Genomic DNA, 24,006 nt, shown 5'->3' with positions numbered 1-24,006 from the left:
GAAAATTCCTACCTCTTCCATCTCCTAGCTGGTGGTCTATAAAAGTCCCTTTATTTCTCAGAGCCTCTTTTTCCGTATCTGTAAAACGGGCATACTATTCCTGATCTGAACAATCTGTGCAAATATTCAGTGAGACACTGGCAGCCTGCTCTCTGGTAGCCACTCAGTCAGCAGGGTTGCTGCTTTTACAACACAGCAAGGTCCAAGTCCTAGGTTTTTGTTTTTGGTTTTTTTTTTTTGAGACAAAATCTTGCTCTGTCAACCAGGTTGGAGTGTAGTGGTGTGATCTTGGCTCACTACAACCTCCACCTCCCAGGTTCAAGTGGTTCTCCTGCCTCAGCCTCTGGAGTAGCTGGGATTACAGATGCCTGCCACCATGCCCAGCTAATTTTTGTATTTTTAGTAAAGATGGGGTTTCACCATGTTGGCCAAACTGGTCTTGAACTCCTGGCCTCAAGTGATCCACCCACCTTGGCCTCCCAAGGTGCTGGGATTACAGGTGTGAACCATTACATCCAGCCTCCTAATTTGTTCTTTAGTAACTGTATGACCTTAGGCAAATGTCTTCACCTCTCTGTGCCTCACCTTTCTCATCCCCAGCATTAGCATAACCACACCTACCCTATATTATTACTGGAAACCTTCGCCTTCCTCTTTCTTTTTTTTTAGACAGAGTCTTGCTCTGTCACCCACATGATCAGTGCAGTGGCATGATCTCGGCTCACAGCAACCTCTGCCTACCAGGATCAAGGGATTCTCTTGCCACAGCCTCCTAAGTAGCTGAGACTACAGGCGTATGCCACCATGCCCAGCAATTTTTCAAGAAAATGGGGTAATAACACCTTTCTTAGGGTTGTGGTAGAACAAGCAGTTTTTTTGTATTTTTAGCAGAGAAGGGGTTTTGCCATGTTGGCCATGCTGGACTTGAACTCCTGACCTCAGGTGATCTATCCGCCTTGGCCTTTCAAAGTGTTGGGATTAGAGGTGTGAGCTACTGCTCCCGGCCTGTTATTGGAAACTTTCAGTGACTAAAGTGATGCCCAGTGCCTGGCACATGGGAAGCCCTAAGACAGTGGCAGCTGCCTTCATAGTAGACCCTGCATTGTAGAACCACAGCATCTTAGAAAGATCTGCAGATGCAAACTCACATAATGTTGGAATCCCAAGACATCAGAACAGTAGAATCTTAGATAATACATGCTTAGAATCTTGGAATCACAGAGCCATAGAATTGTTGAAGTTTTAGAGCCAGAAGGACCACAGACCATCTGCCCCAGTGATTTGCAAGCCCATGGAAATTTTCAACTACTACTACCAATAATAACAACAAAAGCAGCATCAACAGCTAACACAGTTTAATACAGTAACTTATCTAGGTTCTACCACAACCCTAAGAAAGGTGTTATTATTACCCCATTTTCTAGATTGGGAAATAGAGACACAAGGAAAGAACTTGTATAAGTTCTTTCACAGGTAGTGAGCAGTAGAGTCAGGATCTGATCCCAGGCCAGAGTCCATGCTCAGATTCCTAAGCCCTACCAGAAATATTGATTCAGTGGTTCTGGGCTAGGACCCATGAATCTGCATTTTAAGCTGCCCAGACGACTCAGATATCAGCTAGGGCTGAGAACCACTGGTGTAACCCAGAGGTGGCAATCTGGTGATCCTCAGGCCCCAGTCAGGCTACAGCCGTATTTTTTTTTCGACCTTCATAGTGTTTTAAAACAGAGTTGGCCTAGCCCAATGGCTCATGCCTGTAATCCCAGCCCTTTGGGAAGCCAAGGTGGGTGGATTACTTGAGTCCAGGAGTTTGACATGAGCCTGGGCAACATGGTAAAACCTTGTCTCTACAAAAAATACAAAAATTAGCTAAGGGATGGGTGCAGTGGCTCACACCTGTAACCCCAGCACTTTGGGAGGCCGAGGCGGGCAGATCACCTATGTTCAGGAGTCCAAGACCAGCCTGGCCAACATGGTCAAACCCTGTCTCTACTAAAAATACAAAAAATTAGCCGGGCATGGTAACAGAAGCCTGTAATCCCAGCTACTTGGGAGGCTAAGGCACGAGAATCATTTGAGCCCGGGAGGTGGAGGTTGCAGTGTGCCAAGACCACACCATTGTACTCCATCCTAGGCAACAAGAGTGAAACTCCATCTAAAAAAAACCAAAACCAAAAACAAAAAAACCACACAAAAGTTAGCCAGGCATGGTCATGTGCACCTGTAGTCCCAGCTATTCAGTGGGCTGAGGCAGTGATGTGGGATTGGGATGATCGCTTGAGCCTGGGAGGTCGGGGCTGCAGTGAGCCTAGGTCACACCATGCACCCCAGCCTGATGACAGAATGAGACTGTCTCAGACAAATATATATTAATAAATGAAAAAACCAGAGTCAACATTTTAAAATCAGGTGATCTAAAAAATGTCTGGCTTCTTTTGAAAAATTTGGAAGATGTGGTTAGCACTATGTCCGTGTTCCCAAAGTGCAAGAATTGGGTGGAGTTGAGTGGCAGCCTCTTCCTTTAAAGATGGCATACTCTTTCCAGAGAGTACAATCCTTAAGCAGTTTGTTCCCTTTTTGAATGCTTTAGTTATTTAATTAGTAATTTGTAATCCCTGGTTTGGCCCAGCCGCTGTACTGTAATAAAAGAGAAACTGAGGCCTAGAGAAGGAAAGGGGCTCTGAGTGACACAGCAAGTCCAAGGCAGAAAAGAAGTAGACCTGTTTCCTGACTCAAAAGTCTCATAACAGTAACAACAGAGAACATTCTTTGGGCTTACTTTCTATGCATTACACACACAAGCTATGTGCTTTTCAAACATCAACGAACACTAATCACCACCCTTACTTAAGGAGGCACCATAATGAATCTCATTTTACAGATGAGAAAAACGAGGCACGGAGAAATCAAAGTCACTTGCTCAAGGTCACACACAGGAAGAAAGTACTGTACGGAGAATCATTCAACTCAACAACAGAGCCCCGAGCCTGAGTCGTCAGCTGTGATCTCAGCCTTTGGAACACTCGAGTAACAAGGCAGAAAATAAATCCTGGTTCTATAACCTTTCGACTCCACTGTTTCAGAGCTCCTGTGGATTAGGGGGGAGGCGGTGGAAGGCTCAGGCACAGATGGTGCTGACCCCACTTTCCCTGCAACATTCACAAACTCCTGATGAACCCTGAGTCCCTTGTGGCCACGACCAAGGAGGAGGGAAGAGGCAATGCCCTCACCTCCCTGTAAACTGTGGATAACTTGTGCCCTACTGGTGGGAAGGTATTCGGGAGAAACCTGGCGGGGAGCGAGGAGCGGAGTCGCTTCAGCACCAAGGACAGCTGCCGCGCTCCACGCCCCAAACCCGCTGTCTTTTTTGGGGGAGCGCTCCACCCGGCAAAGCTCCTCCAGGGTTCTCCGCCCACTGTTTCCCCAAGAGCCTGAGGAAACTCAGGCCCGTGGTCTGCTTCACCTCAGGGCAACGTCAGGACTCAAGAATTCCAGATTCCTTTTAACGACGCCTTCTCTCCTGTCTTTGCCTCTAGGTAGACGTTAAGGAGCCCTCGCAAGGGGCCCTCCGGCCAGCCTAGGGGTTTTCGCCCCATTGCACGGAGTACGCAAGCACAGGGGAGTGGGGACGGGAGAGAAAATGGGAACCAGCCCCGCGTTCCCGTTCCCTTACCCACTTCCGGGTCCAGACCTCGCGGCCCGGGGCTTTGAGTCGTCATGGCAACCGGAGAGGCCCGGGAAGCGATTGGCCACTCCCTGCCACGCCCCTATGCCACCACTTCCCCGTAGCTTAGGCAACGGAGGGGCGCTACCCTCCCTCTTCCATTCCTTCCTAGAGAGGGCTGTGTAGAAGAGGGACCCACCTCCTCTCTCGCTAATGAAACACCACCTCTACTCCCATACGCTAATTACGGAGGGAAGGAAGATGAGAGGCCATTTGTAATTACACTCGTCTGGATGTGGCTGAGCTGTCACTGAGGTAACTTCCGGTGATAACAGGAAGTGGGAGGCAGGTCGTTCAGAGAGACAATGGGATGAGGTGGAAGGGAGAAGAGGAACTAGAGAATCCTAGGAAGGAAGGATCAATCAGTAGGGGATCAGGCCACATTCTCCCAGATCTTCACTGCCTCTCTGAATCAAGCCCATTCCAAGTGGTCTGGAGTCTTTTCTATACTATTAGAGCTGACTCCCTAAGAATAATACTAACCACTGCCGTGTGGTCTTTGACTGATGAGGTTTTTATCAGCTTTGTCCCATTGAACCTCATAGTAATGCAGTGGTGTGGGAGGAATGTTTCTTCGTGAATGTCACCAGCTTTACAGTAACCCAGTCTCTGCCCCAGCTGACCTGCTTGGCTCTGTCGGGGTTCATCGTGGTTTGGGGTTGAAGGATGTTGACCACCTCAGGCTTGGTCATCGCTTGTGGGATTTCTCGGACCTTCTCGGCAATAAAGCTGTGCACAGCATTCAAGGCCTCTGCCGTGCCCTGTACTAGGCATACCCGCTCTGTGGTTCCTGTTGAGCAAGGGAGAGAGAGGGTGCACTCATCAGACAGGAATGGGGGCATTCCTGAGAGACAGGCCCCATTTAATGGAAGGGTAAAGCTGAGGTCCAGAGAGTGGACCTGACTTATCACATGGTGAGCCTGGGGGAGTGGGCATGGGCTCCCAGGCCATGATGGGTAGCTGGGAGAATGAGTGGAATCCTGTTTTAAAATCTGCATTTCATCTCCCTCCCCTAAAACAACCTCTAGGGATGGAAGAATGATGCTTAAGTGTTTTGCGATGCCCACAGCAGCCCAGGGCAGGGGAGACAGGGCTCAGCTGCCTCTTCTCAGTTCTTGCGGCTCCCCGGTTGCTTTGGCAACCATTCACTCACTACGCTCCCCTCCCCTTCTGGAAGCAGAGAGCTCAGGCCTGCAACGGTTGCCACAGTAACTGGAACCCCCTTATCGGTCTGGCTGGCCGGGTCCTCAGCCCACCCCCAGGGGGACGAGGGACGAGGCCCTGTTGTCATGGCAACCCCTGAAAGCCTGCAGCGTCGGCCTCTGGGCTTTTTGGAGAGGATGGGGAAGAGCTGGGGGATGGGGGAGGCAGAGGAGAGGCCTGAGTGACTGTCTGAGCCCACCAGATGGAGGGCTGAGGGGTGGGGGAGGGCAGGGGTGTGGACAGGGGAGAACAGGGTGGGTCAAAGACTACTCTTGAAGGAGTAGGGACCAAGGAACTGGGGAGGGAGGTGGGTGGGTGTCTTTCCTGGAGATTCTCCAGATACTGGCTATGGCTCTGTCCTGGGCATCCTTCTCATTTCTGCATGAGTGTGTTGGGTAGGGGGGGGATGGGGAAGAGAGAAACTGGGGGGTGTTGAGATATGTGTGTGGGAGAGACTCTGGGTGACACTGTGACTAGTGTGTGTCTGCGAGGCTGTTTGGTGAGTGGTGTGTGTGTGTGTGTGTGTGTGTGTATTTGGGCAGGACTGGCTAGATGATCCTAATCTGTGTTTGTAGAAGATAAAGTGCGAGACTGCCTTATAAACAGACCATGTAACACAGTGATTCCGGTGAAGATGTTTGTGTGTGCCCTTGTGTGTGGGACAGACTTTGGTGTCACTTTGATGATCAAGCTTATGTAGACTCTTTGTCAGACAGAGCTGAGTGCGCGTGAGAGTTTGAGAGAAAGAAACAAAAGAATCTCACAAAGTGGCATTGAGGCTGCACAATAAATATATACCACTTTGAGACTGGATGGCAGTGTGTGTGTGTCTGCATCTGTGTGTGTACGTGTGTTTGTGAAAGTGAAAGAGGCGGACACACTTCTGGATGTTTCTAAGACTATTTGGATGATGTGTGTGCGTGTGTATGTATAGGAGACAGGCAAAATCCTAGGATTGGTGTGTGTGAACATGAGAAGGAGAGAAAGAGACAGACAGGTAGACTCAGGTGTTGGATTGCAGGACTTTTAGGATGACTGATGTGTTTGTGTATGTGTGTGTCTGAGTGTGTGAATTAATTACAGTGAGAGACAAAGAAAACTTGACCAGTCTGTGTGAGAATGTGTATGCCTGAGTGAGCCAGGATATGTGTGATGTGTGGAGTGTGATTGTGTGTCTCTCTCTCCCTGAAGGGGATCCTGCCCCTGAGAAGGCAAAAGGTCTTGAGTGTGGTTGGGCACAGTGGCTCACGCCTGTAATCCCAGCACTTTTGGAGGCTGAGGTGGACAGATCACAAGGTCAAGAGATTGAGATCATCCTGGCCAACACGGTAAAACCCCGTCTCTACTAAAAATACAAAAATTAGCTGGGTGTGGTGGTGTGCACCTGTAGTCCCAGCTGCTCAGGAGGCTGGGGCAGGAGAATTGCTTGAACCCGGGAGGCGGAGGTTGCAGTGAGCCAAGGTCGTGCCACTGCACTCCAGCCTGGTGACAGAGCAAGATTCCATCTCAAAAAAAAAAGGGGGGGTCTTGAGTGTGTGCTGCGTGCCTGTGTGTCTGGGATACCTGGGGTGTGTGTCAGTGTCCGGTGGCACTTCAGTGCAGCACGCCGGTGCCACCACCCTGACTCCTCGACTGCCGTTTCCCAGTCTGGCAGGCCAGCCTCGCCATGTGTCTGGGCGTCACTGTCTGTGGGTCACTTGTGTAGCTGACATCCCCCACCCGCTTTGGGTCATGTTCCTCACTCTTAATACCCCGCCACCCCAGAACAATGGCTTGGTCTCAGCCAAGGGTGAGTCAGCCTGCAGTCTGCCTCCATCTGGTGTAAATAGGAAAGGGTGTGGGTTGGGGTGGGAACTGGGAGGCGGGGTAGAGAGAGGTGGATGCCCCAGGAAGAGCTGGCCGAGGGTTTGCATCTCTGTGAAGCTTCCTTCCAACTCAGAAATCTTTGACCTCCCATCCCCTTGTAGTTCTTATAAGAGGACCCACAGGGACTTTGAGGGGGGGTTCGGTTAAGCCCCAAAAGTATCTAATATTAACAGCTGACCCTTATACAACCCAAGTGTCAGGTACCATTCTAAGTACTTTTTTATTTTTATTTTTCTGAGACAAGAGTCTCGGCTCTGTCACCCAGGCTGCAGGGCAGTGGTGCAATCTCAGATCACTGCAACCTCTGCCTCCCAGTTCGAGTGATTCTCCTGCTTCAGCCTCCTGAGTAGCTGGGATTACAGGGGTGTGTGCCACCACACCCATCTAATTTTTGTATTTTTGGTATAGATGGGGTTTCACCATGTTGGCCAGGCTGGCCTCAAGTGATCCACCCATCTCGGCCTCCCAAAGTGTTGGGGTTACAGATGTGAGCCACCATGCCTAGCTAAAGCACTTTATATATATGTGTTCGCTTCATATATGAAGTAGGCAATACTTCTACTTCATATAGTCCCTGATTCCCTGCTAAGGACACTGCAGCAAGAGAGGGCTCAAGGTTTGTTCAAGTTCACTCAAATGGTAGCGAATGTTCAGGGTTTTGAACCCAGGTGTCTGGCTTCAGAGCCTGTGCATTCTGCTAAATTTGGGGTGCAGGGAGTGATCAGCTCTATGTGTGGGTCTTGGAGGGACGCATAAAATGACAACAGTTTTGTTTTCGTATTTTTGATACTAAAAAAGAACATGTATGAATGTATTAAGTAGTCACTCAAGAGTTTGGACTTTGATACAAGTATGTTATAAATCTATAAACATGTTTTTAAAAGTGTGTGTGGTGGGGCACAGTGTCTCATGCCTGCAATCCCATCACTTTGGGAAGCCGAGGTGGATGGAAGGCTTGAGCTCAGGAGTTCAAGACCCGCCTGGGCAACATAGCGAGACCCCATCTCTACAAAAAATATATATATATACAGGTCGGGCGTGGTGGCTCACCTCCCAGCACTTTGGGTGGCCAAGGTGGGTGGATCACCTGAGGTCAGGAGTTTGAGACCAGCATGGCTAACATGTCAAAACCCCGTCTCTACTAAAAATAAAAAAATTAGCCAGGCATGGTGACGGACACTGGTAATCCCAGCTACTCAGGAGGCTGAGGCAGGAAAATCGCTTGAACCCAGGAGATGGAGGTTGCAGTCAGCTGAGATTGCGCCATTGCACTTCAGCCTTGGCAATAAGAGTGAAACTCTGTCTCAAAGAACCCCCCAAAACAAAAAACAAACCCCCCAAAATTAGCCAGGCCTGGTGGTGCACACCTGTAGTTCCAGCCACTCAGGAGGCTGAGGTGGGAGAATCACCTGAGCCCAGGAGGTCGAGGTTGCAGCAAGCCACGATCATGCCACTGCACTCCAGCCTGGGCAACAGAGCACTCTGGCCTTGGTGACAGAGCAAGATCCTGTCCCAAAATAAATAAATAAAAATAAAAAGTGTGTGTGTGTCTGTGCTTTTCTTCAGCAGTTAGGGTCCAAAGCTTCATGCAGACGTTCAACATCAGAGGGCGTTTTCTATCCCTAGGCTGGCACACTGGAGTCTGTGTTGCCCTTGGCAAGGTACCTGCCTTTTTCTGCATCTTAGTTGCTCCATGTATGACCAGGATGGATTGAATCTAGGGCTTGGGGATCCATCACCAAGGAGGGGAGGCCTTCTGTGTGCTCTGCCCTTCCCTTGGGGCTAAGTGCCAGGTAGGTTTTTATTTCATGTAGTAGACACACAAGTGCAGTGTGTGTGTGTATGTGTGTGTAAGTGAATGTGTGTATAGGTGTATGTGTGTGAATGTATGTTTGTGTGGGTGTGAGAGTGTGTGTGTATGTATGAGCGTGTGTGTGTGTGTGTGAGTGGTGTGCCAATGTGTGTATGTGTGTGTGCCAGTGTGAGTGTGCGTGAGTGTCATGTGTGAGTGTGTATGTGTGAGTGCGTGTGAGTGCGTGTGTGAGGATGTGTGTGTCAAAGCGTGTGTGAATGTATGTATGTGTGCATGTGAGTGCAAGTGTGTGTGTGATGTGTGTGAATGTATGTGAAAGTGTATATGAGTGTATGTATGTGTGTGTGTGTGTGTGTGTGCGTGCACGTGCATGTAAACCTACTATGCCCAGAGCACCCTTTCAGTTTCTCCATGGTCATTTCTCACACGTCCTCTCTGCTTTGGCTACATTGCCCACACTACCTAGTGGCCTCTGAGTCTGCTGTTTTGTCTTCCTGGAGCACACTTCTCTGCACTTTGCCTCGCTCATTCTTCCTTACTGCTCCAGTCATCTCTTCTAGGGAGCTCTTCCTGATCTCTCTGGGCTGGGTCCTTTGTGCTACCTGGGCTCCAGCCACCACCACCCTCTGGACTTCCCTGTCCCAGACCTGAGCACTCTGGGTCATCACTGGTGTGAGGTCGGCCTCCCTGACTGGGATGTGAGAACTGAGGAAGCAAGGCTGGGACATTTCAGCCACTGCTACTGTCCCCATCTCTGTCCAGCACAGGGCTGGCACAGAGGAAGTACTCAGGGAATGTGTGTTGAATGAATGAATGAATGGATGGATGGATGAAAGGGTGTCAAGCCAGGAGTGGAGGGAAATGTTTTTTGTCTCCTGCAGTAGCACTTCCATTCTCTGCATTCCTGTGGGGTCCTGGGAAGTCCTGGGGACAGGGCTAGGAAGGAGGGGGCTGTGTCCTGTATCTCTGAGTCAGTTGCTGGCTCATGCTCTGTGATCTCAAGTTCCACACCAGGAGTGGGGATGGGGGCTGACTATGTGTCCAGGGGCTGAGGAGAGACACTGGTTCCTGCTGCTTGTCTGAATACTGCTTGACCTGGGAGGACCAATGTCTGTCCCACCTTCTGGGTCTCCTGGCTGCCTGTGGGGTGTGTCATTGGGTTGAGGGGACAGACAACATGTCTCATGGCACAGAGTGTGATCCAGGAGCAAGGAACCAAGTGTCCTCAGAGGGACGTTCCAAACAGAGGTCTTATCCCTATCTTGTGGGTTACAGGGGAGTGGGGAAAACTGGGCCAGAGTGGAAGAGAAAAGGAGGAGGTGTGCCTGGTTCACTCGATTTTTCTCTAAACCTCTTGCCAAAGCTGCTTAGTGAGATGGGAGGCTGGGGAGGGGGGTGCGTGGTGGAGAGAGGAGGAAAGGAGAGGGGGAGAGAGAGAGAGAGAGAGAGAGAGAGAGAGAGAGAGAGAGAGAGAATGAGCGTGTACTGACCCTGGGCTCCAGCTCTGGTGTTTGACCTAAAAAATCCAAGGGGATTAAGGATGAACTAGAACCAGCACTCGGCCAAAGATGCACTTCAGGAGGCCTTCCCTGGAGGCCTAGATGTCAAAGCTTGTTGGGCATTGGTCTTGGGAGGGGTGAGAGATTTTGGGGGGAATAGAGAGAGTGGAGGGGCCCTGGAAAATTTATGGTTGGGGGAGGAAGATAGAGCAGAGGAGAGGCAGAAAAGGGACTGGGTTTGGGGAAGGGAAAGAAAAACCAGGAGGGAGCTGAGGTTTGGGGGAAAAAAGAGGCACAGGAAGGGAGAGAGAGATGAGCAGAGGCAGAAAGAAATGGGTGACGCCAGCAGAGAAGGACCCCAGTGAGAGGGGACTAGTAGGTATTGGTTGAACGGATGACTGAACAGCGTTCAGAGAGAGGAGGAAAGAAAAAATGTGACACTGTAAGAGGTGGAGGGAAGGAAAGGATGGGGAGAGAGAAGACAAAAGGGGGAAAGAGGAGGTGAGGGGGAGGGAAAGCAGAGGACAGATGAAGAGGACAAGAAATGGGGGATATCCAAACAGAACGGGAGAGATGGACAGAGAGGCAGACAGAGGGGTAAGAGGCAGAGAGAGGCAGAGGGGAGCAAGAGATGGGCAAGTCGGAAACAGAACGAGAAGGAGACACATACAGAATGACACCGAGACAGAGAAAACCAGTGAGACTGGGCAGGAGGGGGTGACAGAAATCCGAGGGGGGGCACGTGTGTGGAACATGGCTGGCCGGGCCCCCAAGTCCCGAGGGACGCCCTGACACCTGCCTCCCTCCCCACCCTCGCTCCTCCAACTGACCAGAGGGGGCAGGTGTGTAGGAAGAGATACATCTGCCAGCCCATCATGCAAATGAGCTCATGAATATGCAGCAGGCCCATTGTCTTGCCCTGCCCCCACCCCCATCTGCTCGGCCAGGCCCCTCGGGCTGGGGGCAACTCTGTCCTCTTAGGGGGAGGGGAGGCCCCCTCCCCACCACTGTCACTGTCCCTAGGGCAGACCTTCCCACCATCTAGGGCCCAGGTGGGAGGGAGAAAGGGAGAAAGGGCGGAGAGGCCTAGGGCAGAGACCTGGGCCGAGGCTCACCGGGGTAGAAGTCTTTGGACTTGGAGAGCTTGATGGTGGCTCCTGTCTCCTTCTGCAGCTGCACGATGGTCTGCCCGCCCTTGCCAATGATGGAGCCCGCCGCGTAGCTGGGGATCAGCACCTTCAGGAAGTATTCGCCTTCCTCTGCGGGGGCACACAGGGTGGAGGGAGTCAGTGGGAGAGGGACCTCCACCTTTAGGGGAGCAGAGGACACCCTAGGGGTCACAGTAACAGTATGGAGAATAATACAAATAATGATCTTCATTCACTCATTCATTCATTCAACAAATAGTTACTGAGCACCTGCTCCATGCCTGGCACCGGTCTAGGGAAAGAGCCAAGAAGAAAATAGACAAAGCTCCCCGATTTGTGGGCAATGAGGCAAACAAGGCCGAAAGACTTTTAGTGATTCAGCCAAGAGCTCATACAGCTAGCTACATTCTTCTAGGTAGGGAAGACAGGCAGTATATTTCATGTCAAATGGTGGGACTCCTAATGACACAAAAAAAAAGGCAGAAAAAGGGGGTCAGGGAGGGTGGGAGGCTGCAGTGTCAGAGAGAGAGCCCAGGGAAGCTCTTGCTGAGAATGTGGAATGCTTTACTCATCATCACACAATTCTGCAGCACCTGACAGGCGCTACACTGTTCTAGGTACTTTCCAAATACTAGTCCTTTTAATTTTCACACTTATCCTATGAAGGAACCTGTTAGACAGATGAGGAAACAAAGGTGAAGAAATCACCCAAGGGCACTTGTAGGCAGCAGAGCTGAGAGATTTGAAGCCCACCTGGCTCCAGAGTCCATGCTCTGAACTATTATGATCACCAGGCTATGGAGGAAGGAATGGAACCACGTGGCTATGTGAAGGACAGGCAAGCGCAAAGGCCCTGGGGTGGGACAGTGCCTGGGGTGTTCCGGGGGGGTGAGGAGGACCCTGTGCCTGGGGCTGGATGAGAGAGGGGAAGAATGGGAGGAGATGGGGACAGAGAAGGGTGCTGGTAGGGAGGGGTGATGGGGCTCGCAGGCCACAGTGAGGTCCTTAACTTTTACTCCAAGTGAGATGGGAGCTATGGGAGGGATGTGACCTGACTTAGGTTTTAGGAGGAGTCCTCTGATGCCCATGAGGGGAGCAGACTATGAGAAGCAGCAGTGGGAGAGCTGGGGGCCCAGGGAGGTGGTGACTGCAATGGTCCAGGCCAAAGGTGATGGAGGTCTGACCAGTGGAAGCAGTGAGGGGGGAGGTGGAGGAAGGCCGGATGCTGGAGATGCTCCCAACACTCACTTTTGACCGGGCGCTGTGCTGAGTGCTTTGTGAGCTTGATCTTGTCCGTTCCTCACAACCTCCGGGTGAGGTGGGTAGAATGAGCTCCATTTTTACACAAGAGGAAACTGAGGTACAGAGGGGCACAGAGAAGTGAAGGCACCAGCCCACAGTCACCACCGGCCCAAGGACGCTAACACAGCTGCTGGGTTCGGACTCAAATCCAATTCTCATTCAGTCACCTCCCCTCGTTGCTTGACACCTTTCACTCCGGGAGACCAGCACGATGACGGACAGCCTCAAAAACCCAGATGCAGTACCAGTGGCGGCCTGTGGAGTTTTGGCCATTCTTTGTTATAGGCCAATTTTCCTTTTCTTTTCTTTTTTCCTGATGTGGGGTCTTGCTCTATTGCCAGGCTGGAGTGCAGTGGCATAAGCTCGACTCACTGCAGCCTCCGCCTCCTGGGTTCAAGCGATTTCCCTGCCTCAGGCCCCTGAGTAGCTGGGACTACAGGCGCCTGCCACCATACCAACCTAATTTTTGTATTTTTAGTAGAGATGGGGTTTCACTATTTTGGTCAGGCTGGTCTGGAACTCCTGATTTGAAGTGATCCACCCACCTCAGCCTTCCAAAGTGCTGGGATTACAGGCCTGAGCTACCGTGCCCAGCTGCTGTGTCCAGCTAATTTAAAAAAATGTTTTTAGCCGGGTGTGGTTGCTCACACCTGTAATCCCAGCATTTGGGAGGCCAAGGTGGGCGGATCACAAGATCAGGAGATAGAGACCATCCCCGCCAACGTGGCGAAACCCCGTCTCTACTAAAAATGCAAAAATTCGCCAGCTAGATACTTGCCTTGAGTCTACATTAACAAAATGCTTTACACATGGTCAGGAAACTGGCTTATAATAGGCAAGGCTCAGTGGCTCACACCTGTAATCCCGGCACTTTGGGAGGAGGCTGAGGCAGGAGCATCGCTTGATCCCAGGAGTTCAAGGCCAGCCTGGGCAACATAGGGAGAGCCATCTCTACTAAAAAAAATTTTATATTTTTTGCAATGGAGTCTCACTCTGTCACCAGGCTGGAGTGCAATGGCGCAATTTCAGCTCGCTGTAACCTCCACCTCCCAGGTTCAAGCAATTCTCCTGCCTCAGCCTCCTGAGTAGCTGGGATTACAGGCATGTGCCACCACACCTGGCTAATTTTTTGTATTTAGTAGAGACAGGGTCTCACCATGTTGGTCAGGCTCATCTTGAACACCTGACCTCAGGTGATCCACCTACCTCGGCCTCCCAAAGTGCTGGGATTACAGGCGTGAGCCACCGGTCTCAGTGTACTTGTTGTTCCCTAAATGTTCCCTGCTTCCTCCCACCTTAGGGCCTTGGCGCATGCTCGCTCTGTGCCTGGCAGCCTCCCTTCCCCAGTCAATTTCTTTTGTCCTTTAGGTCCCCACTGAAATGTTGCTTCTTTTTGGAAGATTTCCTTGAACCCCAAGGATGGGATGAATCCTCCTGTTTCACGCTTTCAGAGTAACTGATCACAGAGGTCCACTGTGGACCACAACCGTAGAGCTCAGCCTTGTCCCAGGGACTTGAACAGTGTCCCAGAAACTTGAACAGCACATAGTAGGTTTGCAATAAGCACTGGGAAAAGAAAGGGAGGAGTCAGGCCATCCTGCTTCCAAATCTTAAGGTCTTAAACCATCCCCCCAATGGTTTTTCAACTTTTTCTTTTAAGCAAAGGAAGACTATTTTTTCTTTCCCTTTTTTTTTTTTTTTTTTCCCTTGTCTATGGTTTTTTTTTTGAGACGGAGTCTTGCTCTTGTCACCCAGGCTGGAGTGCAATGGCGCAATCTCAGCTCACTGTAACCTCCGCTTCCTAAGTTCAAACGATTCTCCTGCCTCAGCCTCCCGAGTATCTGAGATTACAGGTGCCTGCCACCATGCCCAACTAATTTTTTTGGTGTGTTTTTAGTAGAGATGGGGTTTCACTATGTTGGCCATGCTGGTCTCGAACTCCTGTCCTCAGGTGATCTGCCCGCCTTGGCCTCCCAAAGTGCAGAGATTACAGGGGTAAGCCACAGCATGTGGGCAAGAAGCCTATTTTCAATGTCTTATGTAAAACCTCAACATACAGTGGCCAAGCATGGTGGCTCATGCCTGTAATCCTAGCACTTTGGGAGGCTAAGGTGGGTGGATCATGAGGTCAGGAGTTCAAGACCAGCCTGGCCAACATAGTGAAACCCCATCTCTACTAAAAACACAAAAATTAGCCAGGTGCGGTGGTGTATGCCTGTAGTCCCAGCTACTCAGGAGGCTGAGCCAGGAGACTCTGAACCTGGAAGGCGGAGGTTGCAGTGAGCCGAGATTTCGCCACTATATAATTTCAGCTTGTACGACAGAGTGAGACTTTGTCTCAAAACAAACAAACAAACAAAAAAAAAAAACAAAACAAAAAAAAACCTCAACATATAGAGCAGATAAAAGAGAAATGGCTCTATCCCTCCCTGATCTCTCTCTCTGTATCACTCAGGCTGGAGTGCAGTGTTGCCACCACGGCTCACTGCAGCCTCAACCTCCCGGGCTCAAGTGATCCTCCTGCTTCCGCCTCCCAAGTTCCTGGGACTACAGGCTCATGTCACCACTCCTAGGTAATTTTAAAATGTTTTGTAGAGATAGAGTTTTGCTGTGTTGCCCAGGCTGGTCTCAAATTCCTGAGCTCAAGGGATCTACCTGCCTCGGCCTCCCAAAGTGTTGGGATTATGGGCGAGAATCACTGCACCCGGCCTCCGCCTGGTCTCTTAAGACGAAAGTTCTGCATTCCCTTACGTGTTTAAGATGGGGTTGTGGGAAGAGGGGCTAGCTGTGGCTTTGCAGGCATGGGGAAGGGTCCAGAATGAAGGAGTTTGTCTGAAACCAAGGCAATCCTCTTAAACTTGCTAATCAGACCATAAGCCTATTAGGTAATTAACCCCTCTCTGGTGCCTTCTTACCAATCATCCTGACCCCTACTGAATTCATTCTCTTCCATGGATTCACGGAGATGTCCTGTTCCCCACCCTGACCCTAAACTTGTCACAGATACGGGGTCCTTTATCTCTGGAAGGCTCAGAAAGATGGGGAGGTAATTCTCACTAATCCCTAGGACTCCATCCTCTCTCTGCTTCTTCAATTTCACTCCCCATCTTCTCTCGAGCCACAGCATCTTCCCCCGCTTCCCTCTAAGGGTGGAAGGTTATCATCTTCTCTGAAGAAAACTGGTGTCACCCTCTTCCCCATTTTCTGCCCCCTCTCTTTTGTACTTCTTCAAACCGTGCCGGAGAATTTTTGTATGAAACAGCAGAAACAACCCTAGACTAGGAATGACATTCGTGCCTGGGTGTGGTGGCTCATGCCTGTAATCCCAGCACTTTGGGGGACTGAAGTGGGTGGATCACTTGAGGTCAGGAGTTCAAGACCAGCCTGGCCAACATGGTGAAACCCCGTCTCAACTAAAACTACAAAATTTAGCTGGGCGTGGTGGTGTATGCCTGTACTCCCAGGTACTTGGGAGGCTGGGGCTGGAGAATCACTTGAACCTGGGAGACAGAGGTTGCAGTGAGCCAAGATTGTGCCATTGCATTCCAGCCTGGATGACAGAGTGAAACTCTGTCTCAAAAAAAAAAAAAAAAAAGAGTGAATTTTGTCACTGATGGGCTCTATGGCCTTGGACAAGTCACCTCACCTCTTTGGGCCTCAGTTTTCCTAATCTATAAAATGGGAATCATGATAGTGCTACCTCATGGGGTTATTGTGATTAATTAAATGACAAAATATAAGGAAAGGTACTGGGGACGGTCCCAGACACACAGAGCATTTGAGAAATGTTAGCTATCATCATCAGTATTGCTCACACCATGAACACAAGTTCAATGCTTATCACAGCATCAGACACACAGCAAGCTCCCAATACTCGGGGCTTGGCAGTTGGATTGAGAGGTAGGAGAAGGAGGGGCGATCTCACTTCCTTAATCACCCATCCCCCTAGCAGGCTGTCCCAAACATTTCCCTGCTTCTTGGAGGAGAAATGTTCTCTCACTGATACAACTGAGAACTTGTCTCCATTCTCCACCCTCAGCCTCTCTCTAATTCCTGTCTTTCTTATGCCACTGTCTAGAATTCTGCCCTTTTTATGTTCTTCTGTACTGCAATTATTCTTTCTTCTCTCCTTCTTTGCTTTCTTCCTCCAACAAATCCTTTCTGAGCACCCATCACCTTCCAGTCCTTGCTTCAGGTGCTGGGAATACAGCAGGGAACCTCACATACAAGATCTCTTTCCTTCAAATTCCTTTTAAATTTCAATGCACTTATCTACTTACTTATTTATCATATTTTTAGTAGAGATGGGGTTTCACCATGTTGCCCAGGGTGGTCTTGAAATTGTGGGTTCAAGGGATCTGTCCCCCTCGGTCTCCCGAAAAGCTGAGATAACAGGTGTGAGCCACTGCGCCCAGCCTAAATGCATCAATTTAAGGAAGAAATTAGGCCGGGCATGGAGGCTCATACCAGTAATCTTAGCACTTTGGGAGGCCAAAGCGAGTGGATCACCTGAGGTCAGAAGTTTGACACCAGCCTCACCAACATGGTGAAACCCCGTCTCTACTAAGTACAAACAATTAGCCGGGCATGGTGGCACATTCCTGTAATCCCAGCTACTTGGGAGGCTGAAGCAGGAGAATTGCTTGAACCTGGGAGGTGGAAGTTGCAGCGAGGTGAGATTGTGCCATTGCACTCCAGCCTGGGCAACAAGAGTGAAACTCCGTCTCAAAAATAAATAAGAAATTAAAAAATCATTGCTAATAATTGGAGCTTGAAGGGCTGGTTACATTTTTGTTCTCCCTAACGTACATTAATATAAACATAAAATGTTCACAAATGAAAAAAAAATTTGTCCAAGGACCACCTTAAATCATCTTGTGGGTGGCTTGGTGGTCCTTGTATCAGACCAGCCCAAATCTGGCCCCTGAACCCCTTCTTCAAGTGAGTCTCCTATGGACGCCAATTGGCTAACACGTCCCACCTGCAGATACTCAGCACTTGAATCCCCAGGAGCCCTCACTGTCAGCATCAGTCTGTGCTGGCCCTTCCCAGAATGCTCTGCACACCTTTTCTGTTTGTGGGAGTTCCCCACCACGTGAATCCTACCTCCCCAGAAAGAAACCAGTTCTTTATTGACCAGCCTTCCTTGCAGCAAGGGCAGACACGTGATCTAAGCCAAACTCGGAGCCCTCAGCCATCACGCACACCTACCCTGTTTGAACAACAAAGGCACTGCTTGTGAGAAAGTTCTTCCTTCTAGTGAGGCAGAATATACGTGCCAGAACTCTGCACCCACCTGTTCCCACCCCACTCTTCGCACTTTCCTGGTGTCCAGGCAGCTCCCTCTACCCAATGGCAGAGTCTGAAGAACTGAAGAGAGCAAGTTCAGGTCTCCTGATTAATTTCCTGGAGGAGTTTCAAACATTTCCACCTTGGAAAGGTACCGTCTTTCCCCTTCTAGTCTCTGAGTCTCTGCCCTTGCCCCTTCTGTATCCACTCCCTCAGGGATGCTTCTGAAGGCTTTCAAAAATCCTAGCACTTTGGGAGCCTGAGGCAGGCGGATCACTTGTGGTCAGGAGTTTGAGACCAGCCTGGCAGACAAGGTGAAGCCCTGTCTCTACTAAAAATACAAAAATTAGCCAGGCATGGTGGTGCACAACTGTACTCTCAGCTACTTGGGAGGCTGAGGCAGGAGGATTGCTAGAACCTGGGAGGTGGAGGATGCAATGAGCTGAAATTGCACCACTGCACTCCAGCCTGGGCCACACAGCAAGACTCCATCTCAAAAATGAAAAAAGTAATCAGCAAATACTCCCTTTCCCCTTCCATAAATAATACCCCAAGAGATTTGGGGTGTTGTAAGAGTGGCCTATTTTAGTGTCAGAGAGTTCACCCTGTAAGGCGGCTTTGATTTGGGGGTCCTGAATGACAAAAGGAAAGATGAAGGGGTGTGGGTTGTCGAGGTGTTGTTTTTGGTGTTTGTCTGTCTGAAGACAACATTGATGTTGTGGCATTGCCATCATGGCACCTCACGGTTTTGTTTGGGGGCTGGGATGGGAGGGCTGGCATGTTCTTTGGGGGTACGAGGAGGCTGGGGTTTGACATTGGTATTGTCCGGGAGCCTGTGGGGATCCTGCTGGCAGAGGATGGTGAGGGTGTGGGGTGGGAGCAGTGCCGCTGAGGAGGGGCGGGACTTCAGGCATGTGATGTGTTTCTGTGAATGGCGGTGTTGCCTATTTGGTGTGAAATGCAATACAACCAGAGTGTGCTTCTGTAGGGATGAGATGCTGAAAGGTGTGATGCTGCCTTGAGTTGTGACTGTCTCTGAGTGAGAGAAAGGCAGGTGGGCCATGGTTTTCTTGGAGTGAATCACCCTTGGATGGTGAAAGGGAAAATGACATTCTCAGTGGCACTAATAATAATAATAATGATGATGATGATGATGATGATAGCGACTGTTTGCTGAGCACTTACCATCTATCAGGCCTTACGCTATGTGCTTCACATACGCAATCTCATCTAATGCAGACAGCCCAGAGAGGTGGATCTTCCTGCCTCCATATTCCAGACAAGCAGGCTGAGGCTCAGAGCAGTGAAATAACTCGCCTGAGGATTCCACACCAAGCACATGACACTGCCAAGATACGAATCTTGAAAGATCTCCTTCTAGAAGGGGGCTCTTAACCCTGGTGATGTTGACTTTGTGATAAAAAAAAAAATGTGGCTGGGCGTGGTGGCTCATGCCTGTAATCCCAGCACTTTGGGAGGCTGAGGCAGGTGGATCACCTGAGGTCAGGAGTTCAAGATCAGCCTGGCCAACGTGATGAAACTCAGTCTCTACTAAAAATAAAAAAATTAGCCAGGTGTGGTGGTGCATGCCTGTAACCCCAGCTACTCGGGAGGCTGAGATACAAGAATCGCTTTAATAACCCAGGAGACAGAGGTTGCAGTGAGCCGAGATAGCTCCACTGCACTCCAGCCTGGGAGACACAGCGAAACTGTCTCAAAAAACAAAATAAAACAAACAACAACAACAAAAAGAATGAGGGATGTGGCTGGGAATGGTGGCTCACACCTGTAATCCCAGCACCTTGGGAGGCTGAGGTGGGTGGATCGCTTGAGCTCAGAGATTTGAGACCAGCCTGGGCAACACAGCAAGACACTGTCTCTACAAAAAAAATACAAAGAATTAGTGGGGCATGGTGGTGCACACCTGTAGTTCCAGCTCCTGGGGAAGCTGAGGTGGGCGCATCACCTGAGTCGGAGAGGTCAAGGTTGAAGTGAGCCATGATCTCACCACTGCACTCCAAGCCTGGGTGACAGAATGAGACCCTGTCTCAAAAAAAAAAAAAAAAAAAAAAAAGAGGGACGTCAGGAGCAAGATCTGGCTGGTGTAAGCTAGGCCGAGGGTGTGAGATGTGTTATGTGTGTCTGTATATGGGTTTTTATTTTGGGGGAGTTGACAGAGGCGGGCATACAGTCAGGAGTACAGGGGTCACAGTGGCAGTGTAAAAGTTAGGATCTCTATCAAGGGGGCACTGTTTGTTATTGTCCCGCCAGACTGGGGTCATTTATTTCTGCAAAGAATCCCTGACTGGAGTTTCCATCCAACCTCTTCACCCAAGTCTTCCTGCCTTTGGTGCCTTGTTTTCCTCCCAGCGGCATCTGCCAGCAACTCACAGTGCCCAGAAGCGAGTGTGAACCGCCAGCGTCTCCACCACTTCTCTCATCTGCTCCCAGACGCAGGCAGGAGGGGCAAGGATATCATCTGTCCTGTCTGCCACTGCTTGCTGGGACACCCAGGAAAAGCCCTCACCCCTCTCAGCCTCGGTTTCCCCATCTGAAAATAGGGTCCATTCTAGTGTCTACCCACACAATGGAGCCAGCTGCCTGCATTCACCTCATGGTTCTGCTGCTTATCAGCTGAGTGACATTGGGCAAGTGACTTAACCTCTCTGTGCCTCAGTTTTTCATTCGTAACATGGGTTAACAAGATAGAATTGTAAGGATTAAAAAACTGATCCATGTCAAGCACTTCCCATAATAATTCAAGTTGTACTGTAGTATCATATGTGCTAGCCACAATTACAACTGATTATTATTCCACCATAGCATGTTGGGAGAATGATATGAAATTGCATGTAAAGCATGAAACAACAATATAAGTAGCTATTGTTACTATTTTCCTTGCGGTCATTTTTTTTTGAGACAGAGTCTTGCTCTGTCACCCAGGCTGGAGTGCAGTGGTGTGATCTTGGCTCACTACAACCTCTGCCTCCTAGGTTCAAGCGATTCTCCTGCCTCAGCCTCCTGAGTAGCTGGGACTACAGGTGCCTGACACCATGTCCCGCTAATTTTGGTATTTTTAGTAGACACGGGGGTCTCCCCATATTGGCCAAGCTGGTCTCGAACTCCTGACCACAAATGATCCACCTGTCTCAGCCTCCCAAAGGGCTGGGATTGCAAACAACAGCCACTGCACTTGGCCCCTTGTGGTCATTTTTATGTGTCCATATGGCAGACGAGGACACTGAGGCTCAGGAAAGGGAATGGGTTGACCTAGCATTCCCCAGCTATGAATGTACATTATCAAAAGAAGCCCTCAATTTTGGACCCTTGCCCAGCCCTGCCCCTGAGTGTGTTTCTGTCAGTGGAGGCCCATCCCTCTGCATCTCCCGGCCTCAGTTTTCCTATGGGTAAACAGAAGTGGGGTGGGAGACAGTCCAGAGGAGACAGTCCCTCAAGGCTTGTCCTAGTTTCCCCGCTGTGGAGGGAGGCAGGATAGCACAGTGGTTATGTCCAGGAGCTCCAGAATCAGGCAGCCCAGGCTTGGATAAATTCTAGCTCCATCACTTAGAAATCGTGTGACCTTGGGCAAGTGGTTTCATTTTGCTGAGCCTCAGTTTTCCTCATCTGTTAAAAGATGCTCAGATCATCCCTCCCAGGGGTCTAGTCCATAACCCATATCTCAGAATAGTAGTTGCCAAGTAGGCAGGTGTGACTGTTATTAGCAGCAGTGGCGTCAGTGTTAAGTTGTGCTTTGAAGTGATCAGATTTTGAGCATCTCAGCCCCTTTAAGAGAAAGGTGGGAACCCCCTACCCTCTGGAGGCTGGTGGGTGGAGGGCTAGACAGTCTGGCTGGGCTCAGGGACCTCCTGGGTCCCTGATCTCTCCAGGACTGGGAACGGCAGTGAGGCAGGAAGGAGGGAAGGAAGTCGGGGACATATTCATGTGTGTGCTGGTGGTGGGGGAGCAGAAGGACAGGAAACTCCCTCCCATCCCCTCCCCCAACTTCCCTTTCCTCCAATTTCTGCTGGACACCCTCACGGGCATCCAGGGGGTCCCTGATTCCTGTCCCACCTGGATGGAGGTTGGGGAAGGCTAGGATGGGAGGAAGAAAGTCGACTTGTATTCAATTGCAGGCAGGAGGTGGCAGGCCCCCACCCCACCCACTACCAGGCCTGGTGGAGAGGAAAGGGTGCACTCTGCCTGAAGCCATCCCTCTCCCATCCGGAGGAAAAGGCCAGAGGAAGTGGAGATTTTGGCAAGGTGACCGCGGGGAGGGGCTTGTCCGCTCTGGGGTCTTCCTCCTACCAGGGAGCTAGAGGGCTGGGCTCTGAGGACCCCAATAAACCCCACCTCTTCCTGAGCCCCCCATGAACTGTAGGACATGAACCTAGAGTTCCCAGCTGGGCTTTTTCTTCTCTGGTACGCATACCTCCTTCGGTCACACACCCAGGGAGGTCCCCTCTTGTCCCTCACACCGCCTTCCGTGGTGTCAAACATTGGGCAATCTCCAGTACACACACCTTCCCTTGTCAAACACAGGCAGAATCATCCCCCCATCTCTGGTGTCACACACTCAGCCATTTCACACACACACACCTCTCCTTGTTACACCCATACACAGAGCTTGGTGTCATACACACACGTGCCCTGTCACATGGGGACCCATCCTTCCTTCTCCCTTTTACACACCCTCGTGCATTTCACCCACAAGCCCCGGCCTCTCCCTCGTCATACACCCACCTTCCCTATTGCACACACCCCCTCTGATGTCACTGTTGCACACCTCCATGTGTCACACCCAGCCACAGCCTCTCTGGAGTCACACCCACACCCTTTTTTTGTCACAGCCCCTCACCAGCTTCTTCGGGTCCCATCCTGCCCCAGCCACACCTGTGTCATACACCCTGAGCCCCTTTCCTCTGAGCCACACGGCCTCTTCTGGCTCACGCCCAGGGCCAGCCCATTCGGCGTCCCCCACACACCCCCTTGCATCTAACACACCCTCTCACTCATGTGTCACACTCTCTGCCACAGCCCCCTCGGGGGTGACAAGCACACACCTTCCCTTGTCACACGTACCCCGCTGGAGGGTCTCAAACATGGAGCCCAGCCCCTGTCCTCTTGCCCCTGTCTCTCTCTCACACCTCCTCTACGCTGTCATATTCCTGATCCCTAATGTCACACATCCAGGCCGTAGAGGGCACACACAAACACGCAAACACACACACACACCTGTCCTAGCCTCACATTCTCCCACCTAGCTTTACACACCCACCCTTTCCTCCATTTCACCCCACACACCCACCCAGCCTGTCCCCACGCACGATCCTGCCAGGGCCACACAAGCCTCCCTCCGGGACAACCCATGTTCAGGACATCCCCAGGGAGGGAGGCTGGGAAGCTCCCGGTCCACAGGCCTCTACTCCTTCCCCTCCCCCAGCTAGGACACGCGAGCCCCAGGAACACCCCTGCCCCGAAAGGGTCATATCACACACCCCTCAAGGACACACAGACACCCACCCTGAGGCTCCCACGCCCCCCATCCTCTGCGCCCCCCAAGGACACTTATCACCCCCTCCCCCCCAACCCCTCTCCTCGCAGACAAAGCTCCCAGCCCCGGGCCTCGGCGAGAGAAGGAGGAGGTCCGGCCCCCTCCTCAACTCCCCGCTATGTCCCCAGCCTCGGGGAGGGGTGTCTCTCCCCTCCCCAGATCCCTTGCACCTGCCATGGGAGGGGGGGGAAGGATGGAGAAAGGCGAGGTCCCCAGCCCGCTCCCCCGCCCGGAGCCGCAGCCCTTTCTCACCTCCCGTGTTGCTGCGCTTGGTGCAGACCACCTCGGGGGGCGTTTCGAGGGGCCTCTTGCGGGAATCCGGGGCCTCGGGCTCCATGGGGGGGGGCCTGGGGCGGCGGCTGCTGCTGCTGCGGCGGCTGCGGCGGCGGCGGCGGAGGCTGCTGTGGCGGCGGCGACGGCTGCTGGGGAGGCTGGGGTTGCGGCGGCGGCGGCGGCGGGGGCGGCGGCGGCTGCGGGGCCGCGGAGGCCGTGAAGAGGCCGTGCACCGCGCCGGCGGCCATCATCCTCATGGTGGGGGGGGGGGGGGGGGGGGGGGGGGGGGGGGGGGGGGGGGGGGGGGGGGGGGGGGGGGGGGCGGGTCTCGGGGGGCT

General features: G+C 51.4%; 1 protein-coding gene across 1 annotated transcript in view; it reads right to left on the bottom strand.

Moving 5' to 3' along the window:
* NOVA2 (NOVA alternative splicing regulator 2) overlaps positions 1 to 23,793 on the bottom strand; it is a 37,050-nt gene extending 13,257 nt beyond the window's left edge. The window contains exons 1-3 of the mRNA XM_032262582.1: positions 23,648 to 23,793; positions 11,221 to 11,364; positions 4,348 to 4,514 (exon numbers count right to left, since the gene is read on the bottom strand). Coding sequence (XP_032118473.1) covers positions 4,348 to 4,514; positions 11,221 to 11,364; positions 23,648 to 23,732 — 396 coding nt within the window. The 5' untranslated portion in view covers positions 23,733 to 23,793. The remainder of the gene's footprint in view (positions 1 to 4,347; positions 4,515 to 11,220; positions 11,365 to 23,647) is intronic.
* Between the last annotated feature and the right edge of the window lie 213 nt (positions 23,794 to 24,006).

This window comes from Sapajus apella, unplaced genomic scaffold (genome assembly GCF_009761245.1).
Source record: "Sapajus apella isolate SASKATOON/1434 unplaced genomic scaffold, GSC_monkey_1.0 scaffold130, whole genome shotgun sequence".
NCBI classification, from domain to species: domain Eukaryota; kingdom Metazoa; phylum Chordata; class Mammalia; order Primates; family Cebidae; genus Sapajus; species Sapajus apella.
The sequence above is the reverse complement of the archived record's forward strand: the minus strand, read 5'-3'. Positions and strand labels throughout refer to the sequence as shown.